General features: G+C 43.5%; 1 protein-coding gene across 4 annotated transcripts; it reads right to left on the bottom strand.

The window, feature by feature from the left end:
* Window positions 1-1,355: 1,355 nt before the first annotated feature.
* Window positions 1,356-20,907, bottom strand: NAA10 (N-alpha-acetyltransferase 10, NatA catalytic subunit). Of its 4 annotated transcripts, none has more exons than XM_075835456.1 (8): window positions 20,832-20,907; window positions 17,408-17,506; window positions 15,844-15,902; window positions 15,044-15,089; window positions 14,841-14,956; window positions 13,301-13,345; window positions 11,954-12,038; window positions 1,356-3,314 (listed from the first exon to the last, which is right to left on the bottom strand). In XM_075835456.1, exons 1-8 carry the CDS (start codon window positions 20,850-20,852, stop codon window positions 3,066-3,068), a joined length of 720 nt encoding a protein of 239 aa, XP_075691571.1. In that variant the 5' UTR covers window positions 20,853-20,907; the 3' UTR covers window positions 1,356-3,065. The 4 variants fall into 4 exon arrangements, with proteins under 4 accessions (XP_075691571.1, XP_075691572.1, XP_075691569.1 ...); XM_075835457.1 differs by having other exon boundaries at window positions 1,356-3,311; XM_075835454.1 differs by having other exon boundaries at window positions 20,814-20,899.
* Between the last annotated feature and the right edge of the window lie 220 nt (window positions 20,908-21,127).

Below are 21,127 nucleotides of genomic sequence, written 5' to 3'. Positions count from 1 at the left end.
GATTTAGACATGACCCCTGAATCGCACACTTGCATTGCACTTTTCTGGCATTACACTAGAAAAAGAGGCGTTTCTCACAAACACCATATTTATGAAGTTTACATGTCCTCTCTGCACTACATCATTATTGGGATCCACACCCTTTGGTCACGTGATGTCACTATCCATGGATACTACAGACTCGCACACTAAAGACACGTATTATAGATCCACATTCCATTTTTTTTTGTTCATTTAAAAAACTTTGCCGATACATTGAAACAGTTTTATTCACATTTGCTTTTTTTTTTTTTTTTTATACACGCATGTTTTCTTATGTTTTTTTTTCTTCAATATGCTCTAACGGATCTGTGAGGAACTTGGATTGAACTTAAAAACGCATTTGTTCCATGTTTGCATAGTTCACATGTGGTAGTCGCTCCGTTTTTTTTTCTCCGTATTTTTCCAACATTACAGGAACAGCAAAAAAATATTTGTTAATCCTAAAACTGAACAAATATGGATAAAAAAAAACAGACAACTCAAAACACAATACAGAAGTAAAACAAATAAAATCCAAAAACAATAATGGAACAAAATTGCAAAAAAAACAAAATCTTCTTGTCCATCTGTATTTGATCTGTATCTTCATAGAAAGTGTGAATGAGCCCTAATTTAAAGATGTAGCAGAGCTGAAATTAGCAGTTAGGCTTCATGCACACGACTGTAGCCGTGTGCACGGCCGTGATTTTCGGGTCGGCCGGCTGCGGACTGTCAGCCGCGGGCCGCCCGCAAATCGTAGGACATGCACATGGCCGCCGTCATTGTTTTCAATGAGCCCGGACCGCAGAAGACGGCCGTAATAGGACATGCCCGTTCTTTCTGCGGTGCGGGTTCCCGGGCCGTGCAAAGACCGCAAAAACTACGGTCATGTGCATGGACCCATAGAAAAGAATGGGGCCGCAATTCTCCCGTGGATTTTCGGGGGAATTGCGGCCGCAAAAACACGTTCATGTGAATGTGGCCTTAGAGTTAGCCACAGACGTTACATAGCTGTCATTGGAACAAACCACCGTTCAGCTGATAATGATCAGCCCCAACTCCCTAATTTTATTTTGAAAGAGAAGGGGCTGCCTTTGGTGCTTATCACATAAAGGACCAGGACGGGACCCTATGGGATCCATGTGTTCCAATTGTAGATTTTGGGTCACTGTGGCCAGCCCCATAGACAAAAGATTGCTGTAGTACTATCTTTGGTCAGTTTTATGGTTTCTTCTACGCACGTTGTCATCCAATGCAAAAACGAGATAATGCCTTGTGATGTAACAATGAGCTCAGCTCTGCTATATCTGCACGATCCACGCAATCACACAGCAAGCTCTTCAGTGATTTATTGTTTAATAGTTCTTCAATTAACGGGACAGTTCATAAAAATCTGCAATAAACAGGGGCTAGGGACCTCCGGATAAGACATGATATATCCCTGGATTTCTACGGATCACTTTCAATATCCTTCCCATTGGAGACAGTCATTTGGCGGCAATGTTTTGTTTTCTTGGATATTTTATTTTTTACAGCAGAGCGAGAAGATCCCACTCATGTTTACCATATTCCGAGTCTTGGAACATTTAAAGAGGACAACCCCCCCATTATCTGCAATACGTACATGCAAATAGGCAGAGGAAAATAACTTCTGTCCATAAGATTTCTGATTACTCCTAATTGATCAATACAAGTCAATGTTAACGTCTGCTCCATACATCAGATCTCAGTTATACGACAAACCCGTGGTTGTCTCATCCGTGCGTGGCATACGGTAATAAATACAATAAAAATCTCCATTCAATAGAAGATCCTGAATTATTTTTTTCTGCTGTCTCCTAGTTATGTCTGTTTCGGAAAAAGCTATGTGATACGATAACCAAAATGTCTGCCATTTCAGATCCCACCAGAGCGGTCATCCAGCTTTCCTACACTCCTGAAAGACAAATGGGCCCAACTATGCAAAAGTATGGGATAAATGACTGCATAACATGACAGATGTGTCACACAGGAATTTGGGTGGAGGAGATATTAGTTGTCACTTAACTTTCTAATAAACAGTTAAATATACTTTAAGGGGTTGTATGAGATTAGAAAAATATGGTTGATTTCTTCCAGAAACAGCGCCACTCTTGTTCATGGGCTGTGTCTGGTACTGACATTTTTTTTTTAATAAGAATGTTACTATTCATTTAAGCGGTTGTATAAGGTTAGAAAGAAGGGTCTGGGAGTTTTCCCCCCTGAAAACAGCACCGCACTTATCTATAGGCTGTGTTTGGTATTGCATCTCTACCCCATTCACTACAAAGCGACTGATCTTAAATACTATACATGGCGTAAGTGTGGCGCTTTTACTGGTAGAAAGCAGCCATGTTTTTCTAATCTCACACATGTTTAAATTTACGTGTCTTACTTGAGTGGGCATGAAATTTAAAGGGAACCTCCACTTTTGACTACTTTAATCTATATTAAAAGGTGAGTAATTTGGTAAATGCTTTGATTTACTGATCTTGTATCGGTCAGCTGCGCAATATTTTCTGTTCCATTCACATACACGTTAAATTCAGAAATCTGCTGCATTGGTGAAGCACACACCTACATATAAGCTCTTAGGTCACATGTCTGACAGCAGAATGTAGATAAACAGCTGTCCGTCTCCAAGGGCAACCAGCAGAATTTTGCAGGAAGCTATGTATTTGAATGGAAAAAAAATAGACATAAAATAGCTCAAAGTCAAAATACAACAGCCAAATTACTCAAATTTGATGTAGATTTACAAAGTGGGATGTTGATAAAAGTGGGGGTTACACTTTAGAATTTCCTGTACAAAGAACTGTACAGACCAATATTTCAATCTCAGCAACTATGAAATCTTCCGGGCAGAGATTTTAATATCATTTTGTATTTCCAAATTTGTATTCATTTGGAACACAATGGGTTTGGGTGAATTATCTTCATACTGTGTGAAACTGGGAAGGATCTGAGGACCGAGCATAATAAGGTTTTTTCGCTTATGGAAATTGTATGTAAACTGGACGTTCCTTTTAGGAGGCAGAGTCGGAAGCCTCGGAGCTGTCTTTCACGTCAGTACTCTCTGTGGCCTCGCTGACTTCACTAACATCTTTGCTGTCGCCGCTGTCCTCGGTGCCGTCGCGCTTGCCAGCGTTGCTTAAACACTTCTCATCGCGGCAGCATTCCCCCACGTGCCCAGATCGGTTGTCAGATTTATTCTCTATAGAATTCAGGGGCTGCGGCCGACTTTTATCCCTTAACTCCATCTGTTTCCTCAGCTGCTGTAAAAATAAAGACAAACAAGAGAATGTGGATACAAGTCTATCTAGCAAATACTGAGGTAGTGTCATGTGCCTCAGATCTCGCATCTACCTAAAGTTTACAACGGCCAAGGGGAGCACCACATGGAAAGGGTTGCAAAGTGCACATTTTGTCAACTAAAAGCGGGCAACCCGGGTCCTTACTGGCGGGTGGATGTCGTCATGAAGAGCGGCTGCATCATTTATTACCTCACAATATTACCATTTAAAGGGATCTGTCAGCAGTTTTGAGGCCTCAAAACTACCGACAGAGCGATATAGGGGAGAAAGGGCATTGTAAACATACCTTTTGTATCGGTCATGCAAGGGGAACGATCAAGAAACGGACGTTTAATTCCCTCGGCGCGGAGGACGCAAGTGCTACTTTCTACTCAGAATGACTGCTCTAGCGGTCAATCAGAAGAGCCGTCACTCAGAGCAGAGGGGCGGGGACGCGCTGGAGTACTTGTACATCAAGGGCCCACCTTAGTGGCACTTGCGATCACTGTGCCGGGGGAATTACCAAAAGGTATGTATGCAATTCCCCCCCCTCCACCATATCGCTGAGGCCTCAAAACTGCTGACAGATTCTATATAACCCCGTGTATTTTTGTATGTCTCAATAAAATTTGTATTTTTTGATATTTTGTGCTTCATACTTGAATAGTTCCGACTCCTTCTTCTCGTGTATTTAGTAAATTATCACGTATATGTACGTGATAAGTGTCATAGGGAAGTATGGGGGGGGGGGGGCGCTCACGGGCTGAGCGTCCTCCATACCCTGCGGGTGTCACTGTAGTTTCCAGCTGACAGCCCAGACTAACAGCCAGGAACAGCGATCGCACTGTTCTTAGCCGTTTAACCCCTCAAATGCTGCGGTCAATCGCGACCGCAGCATCTGAGGCATTATAGAAAGGGGGGCGGCAATGGTTGTCATCGAAGCCTGGGGGACTAATGAAGGCCCCCATGGCTGCCTTTTGTCAAAATAAAAAAAAAATAAAAAAAAAATAATAATAATAATAAAATAATAATAAAAAAATAAAAATAAAAATTGGTATCGCTGCATCCGTAAAAGTCTGAACTAATACAATACAGAATTATTTAATGCGCATGGTGAATGTCGTAAAAAACGTAAAACATAAAAATCGCTGTTTTTTTGGTCACCTAAGCTCGCAAAAAGAATTTAATAAAAAGTAATCAAAAAGTTTTACGTACCAAAGAATGGTACCAATAAAAACGACAGCTCGTCCCGCAAAAAATAAGCCCTTACACCGCTCAATCCACGGAAAAATTAAAGTTATGGGTCTCAGAATGAAGTGAAACAAAACAATTTTTTTTTTTTTTTAACAAAAACGTTTTTTTTTTTCAAGTAATAAAATATAAAAAACCTATATATATTTGGTATCACCGCAATCGTATTGAGCCGCAGAATAGTGTGAACTTTTTACAGAACTGTGAAAGCCGTAAAAACTGAAAAAAAAATAAAAATGTAGGAATCACATTTTTTTCCAATTTCTGCCCGCATTATTTTTGTCAGTTTCCGAGTACATTATATGGTACTTTAAATGGTGCCATTAGAAACTACAGCTCCTCCCGCAAATAATAAGCCCTCACACCGCTCCATTGACCGAAAAATAAAAAAGTTATGGCTCTTGGAATGCGGGGAGTGAAAAACGAAAATGGCTCAGTCATTAAGGGGTTAATACAATACTTCCAGTGTAACAAATGTTTTACGTGCAAGGAACTTCCTCACCTGACCCTCGACCTGCAGGTGGATGAGACTTGTCCCCTGCCCCAATCTCCTCACGGTACCCTGCAGGATTGACAGTGTTGCTCTACTCGATCCTGCCGGCCACCTTGGATGATGGAAATCCGGCCAAGATGGCTGCCCGGCCCTTTCCCTGCCTGTACTTTGGCTCCAGTGCTGCCCCCTTTGCATACTGCCTCAGACACTGGTGATTTGTCTCTGGCCACCTGAACTTCATTGCAAGATGGTCGCCGGCCCTCTGAGCCCGTGCTACATACTGTGGCATTCTCTCAGCAGGCCCAGGTACAGTGAATTGAATTGGGGACATATGATCCGAAGGAAGGCTCTGGACCATGAGTAAAGGTTCCAAGCACCCCTCATACCTTTGACATCAGGGGTTACGCTTCAAATGTTTCTTTTATCTCACAACAACCACTTGCCTGCTGGCAAATCCCCCCATTGGTCAACATGCTCCTCCTGGGGAAGCACCCCCCATATTTCCCCCTTTCCCATGCCTATGGCCGCCCAGGGGTCTTTCTCATTACAATGGACATTGCCAACTGTACGACCTTCAAACAGCGAGAGCCTACAACTGTTTCTTCCCTACATCTACACCTGGATCACTGCCAGGTACCATAGGGAATTCCGGTCATTTATAGATAGTCAGTTCAGCCCCCTTCCTCTGCCTCCTACCAGGGCAAACATGACCACTTTTGGCAAACCAGTTGCGGAGTAGTGTATGCTGGCATTTGCCCAATTTTGTACAGAACTCTCCTCACTTTCCAGCAGAATTGATGTGCTGCATCATGCTGCCACAGATACTATTACCACTTGCAATCTACTGTATAGCAGCACTCTGCCCAACTGTTCACTCTTCAGAAACATCATTGAGAACTAAAATCAGCGGCACATTCTGCGTGTCCGGGGGCTACCTAAATCTGTTGCCACACCTGATCTGCCTTACACGCTGAGCACAGTCCTCATCAATGGACTCTTGGGTCACCCTTCCATCACTCATATTGAGATAGACCGGGCACACTGAGCCCGAGGGATGTGATTTGTCATATTCATTTTTATGCCATAAAAGACTCCATCCTACAGAAGATCAGGCAGCAGCTAACCATCTCCCATAACGGCCCTCAAGTGTGCATCCTGCCGGATCTTCCTCAACACACCTTGGCACAAAGATCAGCCCTCAAACAGGTCCTAGATGTACTTTGTGACCGAGGAATCTCCTAACGCTGAGGCTTCCCCTTCACCCTTATCGTGAGACATGAAGGATACATAACACTCCGGTCACCAGATGACCTGCCTCAATTTTTGCAAGACTTGAACCATCCTCACCTGTCCCTACCATCGTGGCTTTTGCTGCTACTCTTCGCCACTGAAGGAACCCAGAGAGATCACTACTCCCAATTGACCTAAACCCTCGTGAGGGCCATTCCCCACGAGGCCCAAGACGGAGGGGCCCGACGTCAACAACAACCTGCTCCTCCACTCTGCAAAGAGACAACCCACTCTGTCTGACTCAGGAGGCCCTTCGATACCTCTCAAAGAACTCTGTTGAAAGCCACTTGTGGCCCACTCCTGCCTAGTCGGTCCTTCCTCCAGCGACTTACCTGGCCTTGTTAATTGTTTCTTGTTTGATCCACCATTTTTCTAGGTCCCCTCCTTAAGCTCCACTGTTTCGAGCTCTGTTACACTTTGCCAGTTGATCATGATCACCCTGTCAGGCATTGGAGCTATCCATGCTCCCTAAAGTATACCTGTCACTTCTCCCGTTGGTGCCAGACCTATTCAAAGTACCCATGGTGCCCTATGGTCCCTTGCACTCATTTTCCTACTTTGTGTGTTCCCTTGATACTGCCTTTTTTTAGTTATTGATGTCTTATGACATTTTCTTTCCTTAGAACTTTACTCCCCCTCCCTCTGTGGAGGTCCTGAACTTTTTTGTTTATCATCCTGGCACCTTCAAGGCTGCTCTCTCATCTACACATGTGACAGATTTTTCTGACCTGCCCTCCATTGCACTCTTCAACATAAGACTAGGCCCCTACTTCTCTGCAAAGATCTTGGCCCTTTAACAATCCCCCTTTGCCCGAATGAAAATAATTGCTCCTTTTTTACGCCCTTTACTATAAGCAACATCACCCGTCAAGGTTGCCTCCTATGTGTCCTTGTTAAGGAGCACATGATGGCCTCCATTTGGAACAATCTGGATATCCGGGGCATATCCATTAGTGTTGTGGAATATGAATGTTTGATGTTTGCTGATGATCTCTTGGTTTATCTCACAAGCCCGCATTTATCTCTACCCTCCCTGATGTCGGAGTTGTCCTGTTTTGGAGAATGGTCCAATTTGAAAATTTCCAAGTCAGAGGCCCTATATGTTTCCCTTCCCACCTCCTCGGTCACAACTCTTAAAACTAATTTCCCCTTCGCATGGCCCTCGGCGAGTATTACTTATCTCAGAATGAAAATAGCCACTGACGTCTCCCAACTGTATACCTGCCACTTCCTTCTTTTGCTAGCCAGATTCCAAAGAGATATCGAGATTTGGAAACGAAAGGAGTTCTCTGGGTGTGGCCGGATTAGCATAATGAAAATTACCCTCCTAGGTTACTGTACCTCCTGCAGACCATCCCCATATTTGTCTGGTCCTCAGGTCATCCCCGGATTGGTAGGGCTGTCCTTACGCGCCCCTAAAGATGCGGGTGGGTTTGGTCTGCCGGACTTTCATCTCTATTATCTGGCTGCGGCCGATGCACATGTTCTTGAATTTTTCCATGGTCACTAGACAAAACTTTAGGTTCGCCTAGCCCAGGCCATATGTCCTCGTGCCACATCTACGCCACTTCAATCCTCCCGGGTTGCACCCCATCTGCCCGCTTTCTCTTCAAATATAACCAGCTTAAACACTTTTACGCCACCACGTGGCCGCATGCATGCCTCCGCCGCACTCTGACAGATTTTGAACTTATGTGTCTCTCTTCCTCACTCCCCTCGCATGCTGTGGTGCACTCTACAAACTACTCCTCTGATAACGCTCTCAGCAGCCTCCCTCATATAAGGCCTATGAGACTGAGCTACCCATAAGGCATCAATTGCCTCACGTGAATAGGAGATCAATTTTAAGACGACATCCCGGTGTCCCCGTATCTCTTCACAAATGGTACCCTTCTGTCCCCGATAACTGCTGGTGCAGCTAGCGGCACTATGACTCATATATGGTGGGGCTGCCCAGAACTACGGTGCTTTTAAACAGCGGTGCTTAAAGTTATACATGGGGTTACCAATGTGACAATCCCAGACTCACCTGAGACTACCCTACTCTTTTTACAGGCCGCTAAATCGATTATTCCCCACAGATTAAAAAAAAAGACAGATCCCCCGACCATGGAGGAATGGTTTGAGGAGATTGCCATGACACAGAGAATGGAGAAACTAATCTCTCCACTGGACCACCACCTTCCTCTGGTCCTCCACTTATTGCACACTGGAAGGCTAAGGCCGTCCCTTACCTCCCTCACAAACCCCCTGCCCTGTGCCGCTTAAGGAGTACTCACCAATTATATACACAAGCCATGCTTGCAGCCGTCTACGACGATCCCAAGAAATGGCATTCAGGCCCTCCACGGCCCACCGCTTCCCCATCCTCCCCTTCACTTTTGTTTCTCTAGGTCTCTCATTTTAGATGTTACGCCACATAATGCTGTCGCATCTGAACCACTGCTGGAAGGGTAACCTTTACATACCGTCCAGGGTGGCACTTTGATCGCCTTTGCAAATGAATCTAATTATGTTGAGCTATACAATTCTGTTTGTAGTACCATAAGGAAATCCCTCCCACCAACCTGATGTGGCCCTTTCCTTTTTTTCAGGGGTCTATTTCTATGTTTGTTGTATTCTTGTTTCTCCCTTTTATACGAGAACTGTTTGTATTGTATTATTTTATTTCATTAAAAAATCAATAAAACCTTGAATTCAAAAATAAAATAAAAAGTTGAGTAACTTCGTAAACACATGGCATTACTTATCTTATATTAGTCCTGAGCTACATTCACAATTCTGCTTGCTTCAGAGCTAAACTCTTCACGTATTAAAAAATGGCTCAAGTGTCCCAGGCACTATACTGTAATCTGAGTCAGCAAAAACTAACTATCCCACTGAAATAGAGGGGCTCAGCTTTTAGTGGAGTGTTTGATGACATGCTTGATGTTTCTTTTCGATGACAATCAGAACTATGAATACAGCTCTGGGCTAGAATTCAAGCTATCATACAGGATCAGTACAAGTATTCAATATTACACAACTTTTAATGTAGATTCTAGCAAATTATATAAACGGTAAAGCGGTGCTCAATGGTAGACGTACAATTTAAGAATTACGTAATAATGAAGAATCTGTGATAGAGACAGAGCTCTTAAATTACAGATCATATGACCTATTATGACATTAAAGAGGCTCTGTCACCAGATTTTTCAACCCCTATCTCCTATTGCAGCAGATCGGCGCTGCAATGTAGATAAGAGTAAAGTTTTTTGTTTTTTTTTAAACGAGCATTTTTGGCCAAGTTATGACCATTTTTATATTTATGCAAATGAGGCTTGCAAAAGTCCAAGTGGGTGTGTTTAAAGTAAAAGTACAACTGGGCGTGTTTAAAGTAAAAGTACAACTGGGCGTGTATTGTGTGTGTTACATCGGGGCGTTTTTACTTCTTTTACTAGCTGGGCGTTGTGAATGGGAGTGTATGATGCTGACGAATCAGCATCATCCACTTCTCTTCGTTAACACCCAGCTTCTGGCAGTGCACAGACACACAGCGTGTTCTCGCGAGATCACGCTGTGACGTCACTTCCTGCTCCAGGTCCTGCATCGTGTCGGACGAGTGAGGACACATCGGCACCAGAGGCTACAGTTGATTCTGCAGCAGCATCGCTGTTTGCAGGTAAGTCGATGTAGCTACTTACCTGCTGATGCTGCTGCAGAATCAACTGTAGCCTCTGGTGCCGACACGATGCAGGACCTGGGGCAGGAAGTGAGTGACGACACAGCGTGATCTCTCGAGAACACGCTGTGTGTCTGTGCACTGCCAAAAGCTGGGTGTTAACGAAGAGAAGTGGATGATGCTGATTCGTCAGCATCATACACTCCCATTCACAACGCCCAGCTAGTAAAAGAAGTAAAAACGCCCCGATGTACGCACATAATACACGCCCAGTTGTACTTTTACTTTAAACACGCCCAGTTGTACTTTAGAAAGCCTCATTTGCATAAACATAAAAATGGTCATAACTTGGCCAAAAATGCTTGTTTTTAAAAAAAAAAAAAAACAACGTTACTGTAATCTACATTGCAGCGCCGATCTGCTGCAATAGCAGATAGGGGCTGCAAAATCTGGTGACAGAGCCTCTTTAAAGAGGCTCTGTCACCGGTTTATAAGTGCCCTATCTCCTAATTAATCTAATACGCGCTTTAATGTAGATAACAACAGTTTTTTTTTTGAAAAATGTTTATTTTTGACCAAGTTATGATCATTTTTAGTTTTATGCTAATTTGTTCTAAATGCCCAACTGGGCGTTTTTTTTCTTTTCACCAAGTGGGCGTTGTAAAGAAAAGTGTATGATGCTGACCAATCAACGTCATACACTTCTCTTCATTCATGCCCAGCTTGTTTGACAGCACAGAGTGATCTCGCGAGATCACACTGTGACGGGACTTCCTCCCACAGGTCCTTCACCGGAGCGGCGGAAGAGTAAAAAGGCATCGCCTCCAGCGGTGCCAGGACATTTATCTGAATCTGCAGCGCCTGGAGGCATGTCTGTTCAGTCTTCCTTGGCTCCAGTGAAAGACCTTCCATCAGGGATTTTGAGGCAGATTTTCACCTGCCTGCACTTTCTTGCTGCGGCTTTCGCCCACGGCCATTGAGGCCCGCGGGCAAAAAAACACTGCAAAAAAAGCTCTCTCTGCCTCCCATTGATTTCAATGGAAGGTCAGAGGCGAAACCAACGCAATAAAGAACATGCCACTTTTGTTTCCTGACGCTTTCAAAAATTTTTTTGGCGCTTAATCCAACGCGGTCCAGTGCACACGACCGTTGATTTCGTCCGTAATTACGAACCCATTCATTTCTATGGTTGACGGACACCTTCCCGTATATATACAGGAGGGTTTCCGTGGCGTAGAAAGTCTGTGCAAAAGATATTCCTTTTTACGGACCGTGCTCCCATACTTTATATGGGAGCACAGTCCGCAAATACGGGTGGCTGTCCACGGTCATGTGCAGGGGGGCCTGAGGTTGGATTCACAGAAAACGTTTACTCGCAGTGTTTTCGGTGACATTCTTTTGACAAACCACCGCAGCTAGATGTTACTTTAAAGTCATAGTTACATAGTTAATACGGTTTGTAAAAAGACAAATGTCTATCAAGTTCAACCAAGTCTATATGAGAAAGAATTCGTACCCAGCATATGAGAAAGAATTCGTACCCAGCATTTTGGCCTTTTTGTAGTGTTTTTGGAGTCCGTGGCGGTTTTTTGTTTTTTTTCCAAAAGGCTGCATGCTCTAGGTATGGCAGTTTTTCCAAAGCCTACCGTATAGGACTTCAAAAACACCACAAAAATCGCCTGTACAAAATGACACTAAATTAAGAAAAACACCACAAAAAATGCATGTAAAAAACGCTTGACACCCATGCCATTTTTTTTACATGCGTATTAAAACACATTGGAGAAAAAAAAAGTGTGTGTGAAGGAGGCAGGAGAACCGGATTTATACGTTTTATCATTCCTATCATGCCAAATAAAATATAAACCTCAACAAACTATTCCAGGAATAAGAAAATGGATTTACAAAACGACAACACTGTCACACCTCTTCAGCCATCTGTGTGAGATCCCGCTTCATAGCGTACGCATCTTCACCATCGGCATAGTACTTGGGCTCCACTTCACTGATCCTGTAAAGAAATAGTCAATAAGCCAATTGAAAAAAAAAAAATCGAACCCTTTTCACTGCCAAGGTTGTAGGTGAGGCTTCGTTCACATCTGCGTTGGGGTCCCGTTCTGATGTTCCGTTGGAGCTTTCCGTCAGAAAGGGGAACATGAACAGACACAAACAGAAAACAGAGGTTTCCGTTTACATCACCATTGATTTCAGTGGTGACGTATCCGGTGCCCATGGTTTCCTTTTTTGTCGGTTGTGCACCGAACCCGTCGTTTTGCCGGAAGCAATAGCGTAGTCGACTACGCTATTGCTTCCGGCAAAACCACGGATCAGATGCACAACAGAGACAAACGGAAACCATAGGCACCGGATCCGTCACCATTGAAATCAATGGTGATGGAAACCTCTGGTTTCCGTTCATGTCAGTTTGTGTGTTCAGGGTCCCGTTCTGATGGAAACCTCAGACGGAACGTCAGAACGGGACCCCAACGCAGATGTGAACAGAGCCTAATACGTCAGGAAATAAAACGCTTGCTGTGGCTATGAATAAAAGGACTAGAGCTCAGAACCCAGAGAGACTACAGGAACCTTTCTGCAGGTTACCAATGAGAGGGGATTTGTGCACCTTCGACTGTCACATTTAGGCGGGGGTCCCCCGTCCCCCCCCCCCAACGACGGGGGTAAGAATATGAGCAGTTATATATCTGATCAACCCCTGTGCCTAATCAGACCATTTACCGACTCCATGTCTTTGATTTTTACCGGCATCTAGATTTTTTTGGTCTGTTCCATTGTGATGATTTTGTGTAGATCTACGTATGTAGACATAGGTAGAAGTGGCATGTGTGAACTTTGCACTTATTGAACTTTTATTTTTAGGAGGTTTTGTACATCTCAGGCTTTGCTCGGGTCAGATATTTATGCATTATTTTTTTTTTACAATAGGTTACACTTTGATGCAAAATTGCATGCGGGAACCCATGATTGTAAAAGGACTAGGTGGCATTTTCACAATGTGCCAGGTATCTACTTTCAGAAAATATATGGGGTTCAATACGATTGTTATATGTTATAATTCAGGTTAACTTTGTGTTTGTCACGGTGTACAAATTGGCCGAGCAGCAAAGTTGTCCCAAGAAAACTGTCCCTGTCCAGAGCGTGGGTCTGTTTTATAATAGTCTGTAGCAAGGGAGAACTTTTACCTTATATTACCATGGATGGTGACATTACTGTACATATATTTTCTACAATTAAGAAATAAAGAATCCTACTTACTGGAAATTCAGTGTGTTGGAATATAAATGCAGAGCCGCTCGATTGCTGCAAAGTGAAATCATAAAGAGATGAATTACTGTCGCACCAATGGAGAAAAATGTCCTAAACACTCCAGATATTTACACAAGGATATAGTTGGGCAACTTCCCAACACTGGAATCTGATTTCATCAACGTACCCAGATATGTAAGTCAGAGACTGTCCTACTTATGGCCACACATGCTGCTCCATCTGCGGGCCGCATGTTATAGAGGAGTGGAGCAGATTGATGGTGTGGGAAAAGATTTAGTATAACTTGAAATGGGTTGAACCTAAATCCCTGATTATTCTGCACTTGAGTCCGGTGTGCGGTCCTACTCCGAGATTGACCGCTATCTCTGTATATACACGTACGCAGGGAAGGCTGTCAATCATTGAGTCACTCCACCCACTGGACTCGTAAGCCCAGAAGGAGCAGGGAAGCAGGAATTTATATCAAGCTTTCGAAATTAAACTAAAACGTTTCCAACAAAACTGCTCAGCTCCTCCTGGCTCTACTACATAATGGCCGCAGATAGAGCAGCATGTTGAAAATGACAGGTTCCCGTCAAAGGGAATAGCAGCCTTTGGTTCGCTCAGACTTTTGTTTGTTTTTACTACCTACGTGTAGAGTTGCTACTGCACGGAGAAGAAATAAACTGAAGTGATGAACAGTAATGGGGCTAAATTGCAAGTGCAGTAGATTTGCTGAGAGCCAATGTTAATTAAAGGTGGAGCTTCAAGTGTAACTAAACTTTTAAGAAGCGGTTATAATGACATGTCAGAAGTTTTGATCAGCGGGGGTCCGAGTGCTAAGGGCCCCCACCGATCGCTAAAACAAAGCGTCAGAAGCAGTCAGGTGAGGAAAGCCTTGCGATCAGTGTACGGACTCCTAGACTTTCTATTGAGCTCGCACACCGATCGCTCAGCTTTCCTTGGAAAGCCGAGCATAGCCAATCAGAGACAAAGCAACGCACTCACCTGAGAGCTTCTGCTGCTTCCTTTTCGCAATCGGTGGGGGTCTCAGTGCTCGGACCCCCCACTGATCAAAAGTCATTCTGATATGTCACCCTTTAACTATAAAGGGAACCTGTCGGCTCTCCCGACTTGCCTACTTCAGTTAATACTTGCATTAAATACCCCATTAAATAACAATTCTGGAGCATCTTTTCTTAGAACTCTGCATTGTGCCATTCCTCTGTTATTCCTCCTGGAAACGTATGCATAAATTCTCCTCGCCAATCAGGACAGGCGGACAAAGGGTATAGCAATACTATAATTATTAATTCAATTTCCAGGAGGAATAACAATGCAGAGGTCAAAAATTATCATTTTTACGGGGAATACAAGTATTTACAAGAACACATATCAGGAAAAGCCGATAGATCTTCCTTAAACAAAATCTTCAGTGCAAATGTAAATCTAAAAACCACCAATCAAAAAGACATTTCCAGACATGAATGGAAAACCAGAGACAGATTTACTGAGATTTTCTTTAGACGCAATACTGGCAGTCTCATACCTTTTCCGCACATGTAAAGACACATATTTTGCATTGAAGTTCTCAATCATGGCCCTGGAAGCCTGGTCCATCAACTTCTGAGCCAGGCCTAGTCTTCTGTGCGAGCGTTTTACAGCCTGGGTAAATGTAAAGATATATTCTATTATTACCATCACATATCCGACATGAAGAAACTCCTATAGATAACACAACGGTTCTCTTACTAATGAGGTGATATGGCCATGAGGAACATCATCCGGATCTTCCTCCCTGCAAGAGAAATAATACATTAAGGAGACATTTGTCATACGCAGCTTTATTATGTCCATCCCAATACTAAATAATTCCTACACGACGAAAGGGAGGAAAACTATTTTACCGTTCAACCCAACGACCCTCCATTGGACAGGGATTGAAGACAGGGATAATCTTCATGACACAATTTGTGATACAGCTTTTGGTCAGGAGTGGCGCTATACAGGGGGAAAAAAATGCATTGCGTTCCCTGTGCTAGGCATCGTGGGGGTTTGAGCCGCAGGACCTCCACAGTTTAGGTCCACACCTTTAAGCCCCCTGCACATGTATCAGATTTGTTGCAGATTTTATAACAGAAAATCCGCAGTGGAAGACAGAATGAGATTTAAAAAAATCCTATCCACATGATGCTGAACATTTTCTGCTTAGAAATTAGAGCGTGCAGCGGGATTCTGTACGACAATACACCAGTTCCCAACTACTTTATATATGATATACAGTCCTGATCCTGCTTCGTTGTACCAATTACTTGGCTTGCGGTGGATGATTCTAGACGTGTCTTGCAGAAATGGGTAAAAGCACATGCTCGTATACTACTCTCCGAATCTTTGGGATCAGTGTGGAGAGGCAGATAGGACGTCTATTTCAAAAAGTATAAGAATTGACACTAAACTATCTGTAAAGTTGTAAACAGAGTGATATAGAAAAGCGTTAAAAGGGGAAAAAAAAAAAAAAGATTCTTTCACAATTATTGCTACATAAAACTCACATTTTTGCCAAGACATAACCGACAATTTTTCCATTTTCATCTTCTGCAATGTATGACAACTGTGAGGACACAAGAACAAGGAAACAAATGATAAGCATTACACGCTTGGATTACTCAGAACAACAAAAATACGCTAATCCAGAACTGGGGACGGGACGGTGAGCCAGAGGTTTATTCTGATTGCCATATTTGGAGTCGGGAAGACATTTTTTTCTCCTAATATGAGGCAATTGGCATCCACCTCGTAGGGGCTTTTTCCTTCCTCTGGATCAGCACGGTAGCATTATAGGTTGGACCTTTTGGTTTTCGCGTAGAAAATCCACTAAAAAAATCACAGTACAATGCTAGTGAATATGGTTTTACAAACCCCATTAATACGGAGTGGAATAAATATCCTCAGCGTGCCCATTATATTCAAAAGTTGCTATGGATTCATGGTCAAATCTGCTGCGTCTGAACTCAGGCTAAGGCAAACATACACACACAGTAGGCCCCATTTCTGAAAACTGTCTAACAGGAAAACCAGTTTCCCATAGCAACCAATCACTGTGCAGCTTTCATTTTAGCAGAGCAGCTTAAAGAGGCTCTGTCACCACCTTATAAATGGGCTATCTGGTACATAATGTGATCGGCGCTGTAATGTAGGCAACAGCAGTTTTTTATTTCGAAAAACGATCATTTTTGACGGAGTTATGACCTATTTTAGATTTATGCTAGAGACTTTCTTAATAGACAACTGGGCGTGTTTTACTTTTTGACCAAGTGGGCGTTGTACAGAGAAGTGTATGACGCTGACCAATCAGTGACCAATCAGCGTCATACACTTCTCTCCATTCATTTACACAGCACATAGTGATCTTACTAGATCACTATGTGCAGCCACATACACACACACTAACGTTACTGAAGTGTCCTGACAGTGAATATACATTACCTCCAGTCAGGACGTGATGTCTATTCAGAATCCTGAGACTTTGGTAAAGTTTCTGTGAGATTTAGAACAAGGCAAGCATAATCTCGCGAGATTACGCATTTAAAACGAGATTACGCTTGCCTTGCTGTAAATCTCACAGAAACTTTAGCGAAGTGTCGGAATTCTGAATAGACATCACGTCCTGGCTGGTAGTGATGTATATTCATTGTCAGGACACTGCAGTAATGTTAGTGTTTGTGTATGTGGATGCACATAGCGTTATAATTATATCGCTATCTGCAGTCTAAATGAATGGGGAGAAGTGTATGACGCTGATTGGTCACTGATTGGTCAGCGTCATACACTTCTCTGTACAACGCCCACTTGGTCAAAAAGTAAAACACGCCCAGTTGTCCATTAAGAAACTCATTAGCATAAATCTCAAATAGGTCATAACTCCGACAAACATTATCATTTTTCTAAATAAAAAACACTGCTGTGATCTACATTACAGCGCCGATCACGTGATGTACAAGATTCAAACAATAACAATGAGGGAGAGCAAAAACTTGTGATATATATATATATATTGTATACAAATAAATAAATATAATATAACGTACACACAACTGAAGAATCATTAACACCCACCTGCGGCCAGGATAATCCATGGTAGAAGTAATATTTCATCTGATAGTTCTCTGGCAAGCACAGCAGATTGCAGTGCTGCATGTTCATCAGGTCCTCGGGCTGCCAAAAAACAAGATGTCAGTGTTAATGGAATGATTGGCAATTCAGAGTGACCTTAAATTGGAAAACATGGTTGCTTTCTTCCAAAAACAGTGCCACACCTACCCTCGGGTTGTAAATGGAATTGGAGCTCAGCCCCATTCACTTTATTTGAGCTGACCTGCAATACCAGACACAACCTATGGACAGATGTGGCGCTGTTTATAGAAGAAAGCAACCATGTTTTACGGATACTGTAAACCCCCTTTAAGTGACACTGTTACTATAGTGATTAACCACCAAAAAGAATACTTATATACACCAGATGCAGCTGTTTTTTAATCATATCCCATATGATGCAAAGTGAGCAAGCGAAGAATCACAACAATAGATTATATATTCATTTATGTATATCAGCCATCAGAACGGACACAATTATATTCACTGCAAATCAAGCAGTAACCGAGAGGGGAAAAAAGCAGACACTAAACTGCCCCTTTAAAAAGAAAAAAAAAAGCGTAGTATCTATCAAGCATATTCTTTATATAAGAATCAGGGTTTCGCTTATAAATGATTCCACCTTTTCTAAAATATTTTGGGGGGAATTTATCAACCTCTCTACGCCAGGTCTTTTATGCCGCACCGCCACTTTTTGAAAAAGAAGCTTGGCTTGCAAAAATGGGACCACTGGGAAAAGCTGGCGTAAATTCGAACAGAAATCTACGCCAGCACAGATTTTCCTCTGTAGGGCGTAGCAAGGTAGGGGCCTTGTACCTTGCCCCTCAGACTACCCTCTATCCCCCCCCAAACGGGCAATAAAAAAAATAAATAGCATACTCACCGCTCCTCTTCTCCTGTCCGGGTCCCCTCGGGCTCTCACTGCCAGTCGCGACTGATACAACGCACTGACGCCGGGCAACGTCAGGACATTGTATGTGACGCAGAACTGATGACGTTGAGTGCCGCGTTGCATTTAAGACCCTGACACCGCTTGTCGTCAGGACATTGTATGAGTCGCTGAAGGGACCCGGTGGGGAAGTGAAGAGGAGCAGTGAGGTGAGGTGAGCATTCATATTTTTTTTATGTCTAAAAACGAAAAGATGCAACAGATTTATTAAGAGGCGTGCACCCCTTAATAATAAATCTGTCGCATCTTACTCCAGCAGAGCAGATCGATAAGGCTGGTGTACGAAACGGTAACCTTGGTAAATCTGTCCCTTTGGGTTATATTTTTTGTCATCATTTTCAAGATTTCTATTTGCAGTTCGAGAACATGAACATATTATACCACAGCTGAGAGGTAGATACAATTGTATACAGTCCAGACAATCCTCTGTGAGCTAAACAACCTGTGTTTTTCCCCTACGAAAATGACGAGAAAGCGCCGTAGGTCTCTAATTAGCCATACGGAGGCCAAAAGAGCGCTCTTTTGGGCTCCAGCAGGCCGGTATACATACGTACACTGCAAAAAATGAAGTCTGGAATAACATAGTAGAATACGCTATTCCATCCTGTAGTATCCGGTTTAGAAAAACGTATCCGCTTAAAGGATATCATATTAGCCTATGGATGAAGGATGCCAACACGAGGCATTGGTCACTGGCATCAGTTTAACAGATACTTCAAGACGGATACATTAAGCAGATGCCTAACAGTGGCATCCGTCACCTATAGGTTATAGTGACATCAATTTAATGTATACATCAAGAAAAACCCTACAATGTACCCATTAAACAAATCCCAAATTAGTATATGGGTGACAAATATCACTTGTTAGGCATCCGTCACAGCCTTCATTTAACGTATACATTGGTAACTTTTCCTGTCATAGACGTTAAACGGAGGACAAAAAAAACCGCAGTGTGAACCTAGATTTACCTGCACAGATACATTGTTGCAAAACAGAACAAAACAGAGATTTGTGCTACATCAAGTGTAGTTTCTGTTCTTACCAGGAGTTTGAGGGGGTCACAGAGATTGAGCAGGTACGCTACAAACAGAGCAGTTTAGACCTATCCGGTGGATAGGTCATCAGTATATTATTTGTGCGGGGCCGACACTCGGACCCCGCACCGATCAGCTGATCCAGCTGCCTCCGATCACCGGATGTTTTAAATGGGATGCAGTAGTTGAAGCTGGAAGCAGATGGCTCCGTCTACTGCATAGCGGCCGTTCGGCAGAACTGCGGCGCAAATACTATTCACTTGAACAGGAGCAGAGCTGCAGTACTTCAGCTCGGCCGCTATTCTTTGACCGGAACAATCTGCTTCCGGCAATATCGTCGGATGCGCAGGGGCAGTGTCGGACCCACACCAATCATATACTGGTGACCTATCCGGTAGATAGGTTATCCGTTGTCAGAAAGTGGAAAACACCTCTAATTAAGGTGGGCATACACCTTAGATAGCGAGCGGTTAGCCGACAGCTACTCCTCCCAACCCTCCCTCTGCGCACGCACGCTCAGCACGGACGTGTTCTGAACAGCGAGAGGGGAATACGTTTCTGTGAGAAGAACGGATCGGGCACGTTGAAATCCAACATGCCCCGTTCGGGAGAGTCCAGACACTCTGTGGATGTGTGGGCAGCAACCTATGCAGACGCTGGGGCACAGAGCTTTGGGGAGCCCACTGGCACCTCACCCTTGCAGGGCCTTCTGACTCCGTGAGTTGGGGGAATAGGTTGATCAATATTAGATTGATGGAGGTCTGACCACTGGGACCCCCCCCATAGGTAGAATAGGAAACCCTTCCCCGACAGGAGGCAGCAGTGGAGAGGTGTTGTAGGGTGTGATGGCCGAGCACGCGCGCTGCAGCTTCTTACAACTCTATGGGAGGCATGGAGACAGCTGAGGGAGCCTGACCAAACAACCCCTTTAAAAAACGACATCTAGACGGGACCTGTGAAGGGTTAAAGGGTTATCCTGGACACGTACAGCATATCCATGGAGTGATCCACATCTATCAGACATTTATGGCATATCCTGTGGATAGGTTATAAATGTCTGAGTTGGAAATACCATGAATGGTTAATGTGGAGCTTCCCTTTAATAAGCACAGTGCATGATGGGAAAGTCAACCATGTTACAGTTCATCTGCGCTTTTTTGCCCTCCCTTACTACGCCTAGAGTACTGCAAGTCTTACAATGTCCTTCCAATCATATTACAAGTTGCCTAGTGCATCATGGGAAATTCAGCCATAATCTCTTATACCCCTTAACTCTAAATAAAGATTTCCAGCCCCCCGTAGTTGACAGCGAGTTATTCCGAAGATCCCCATGTCACCGGATTACACGGCGTCTTTAGACACCGCACCCTTTATCATAACACACCCCTAATTTGCCGGTTACCCGTGCGTTCCGGATATTCATGGCGCAGGTCTCAGTGTCACACGCTCCTTTCGCGCAGGCGCAGTAGCGATCACTACAGAACGCTGAACAACCAATCACAGGCCAGTTGCCAGGAAAGGCAGCCAATCAAGTATTGATATGCTTTCTGAACGATTGACCAATCAGCTTGCAGTTATTTTAATTGACTCGTAAATCAACCAATTGATTTACTACAGGGCGGGTCTATATACTGTGATTGACATATCGTAAAGCAAGATACGAGTTATTAACATTTGACTGAACTACGCACTTCGAAA

Source organism: Rhinoderma darwinii, chromosome 8, assembly GCF_050947455.1.
Source record: "Rhinoderma darwinii isolate aRhiDar2 chromosome 8, aRhiDar2.hap1, whole genome shotgun sequence".
NCBI classification, from domain to species: Eukaryota; Metazoa; Chordata; class Amphibia; order Anura; family Rhinodermatidae; genus Rhinoderma; species Rhinoderma darwinii.
Note: the sequence above shows the minus strand (reverse complement) of the source record. Positions and strands in the feature narration are given on the sequence as shown.

What these genes read in the sequence shown, in the direction of transcription:
- NAA10 (XM_075835454.1), bottom strand. Translation starts at nt 20,852, where the DNA reads ATGAATATCCGGAACGCACGGGTAACCGGCAAATTAGGG. An exon ending in GGGTAACCGGCAAATTAGGG is followed by an intron (nt 17,507 to 20,813) that starts GTGTGTTATGAT and finishes GTTTTTTGGCAG; the next exon opens with CCCGAGGACCTGATGAACAT. An exon ending in ATGGCCATATCACCTCATTA is followed by an intron (nt 14,957 to 15,043) that starts GTAAGAGAACCG and finishes ACATTTACCCAG; the next exon opens with GCTGTAAAACGCTCGCACAG.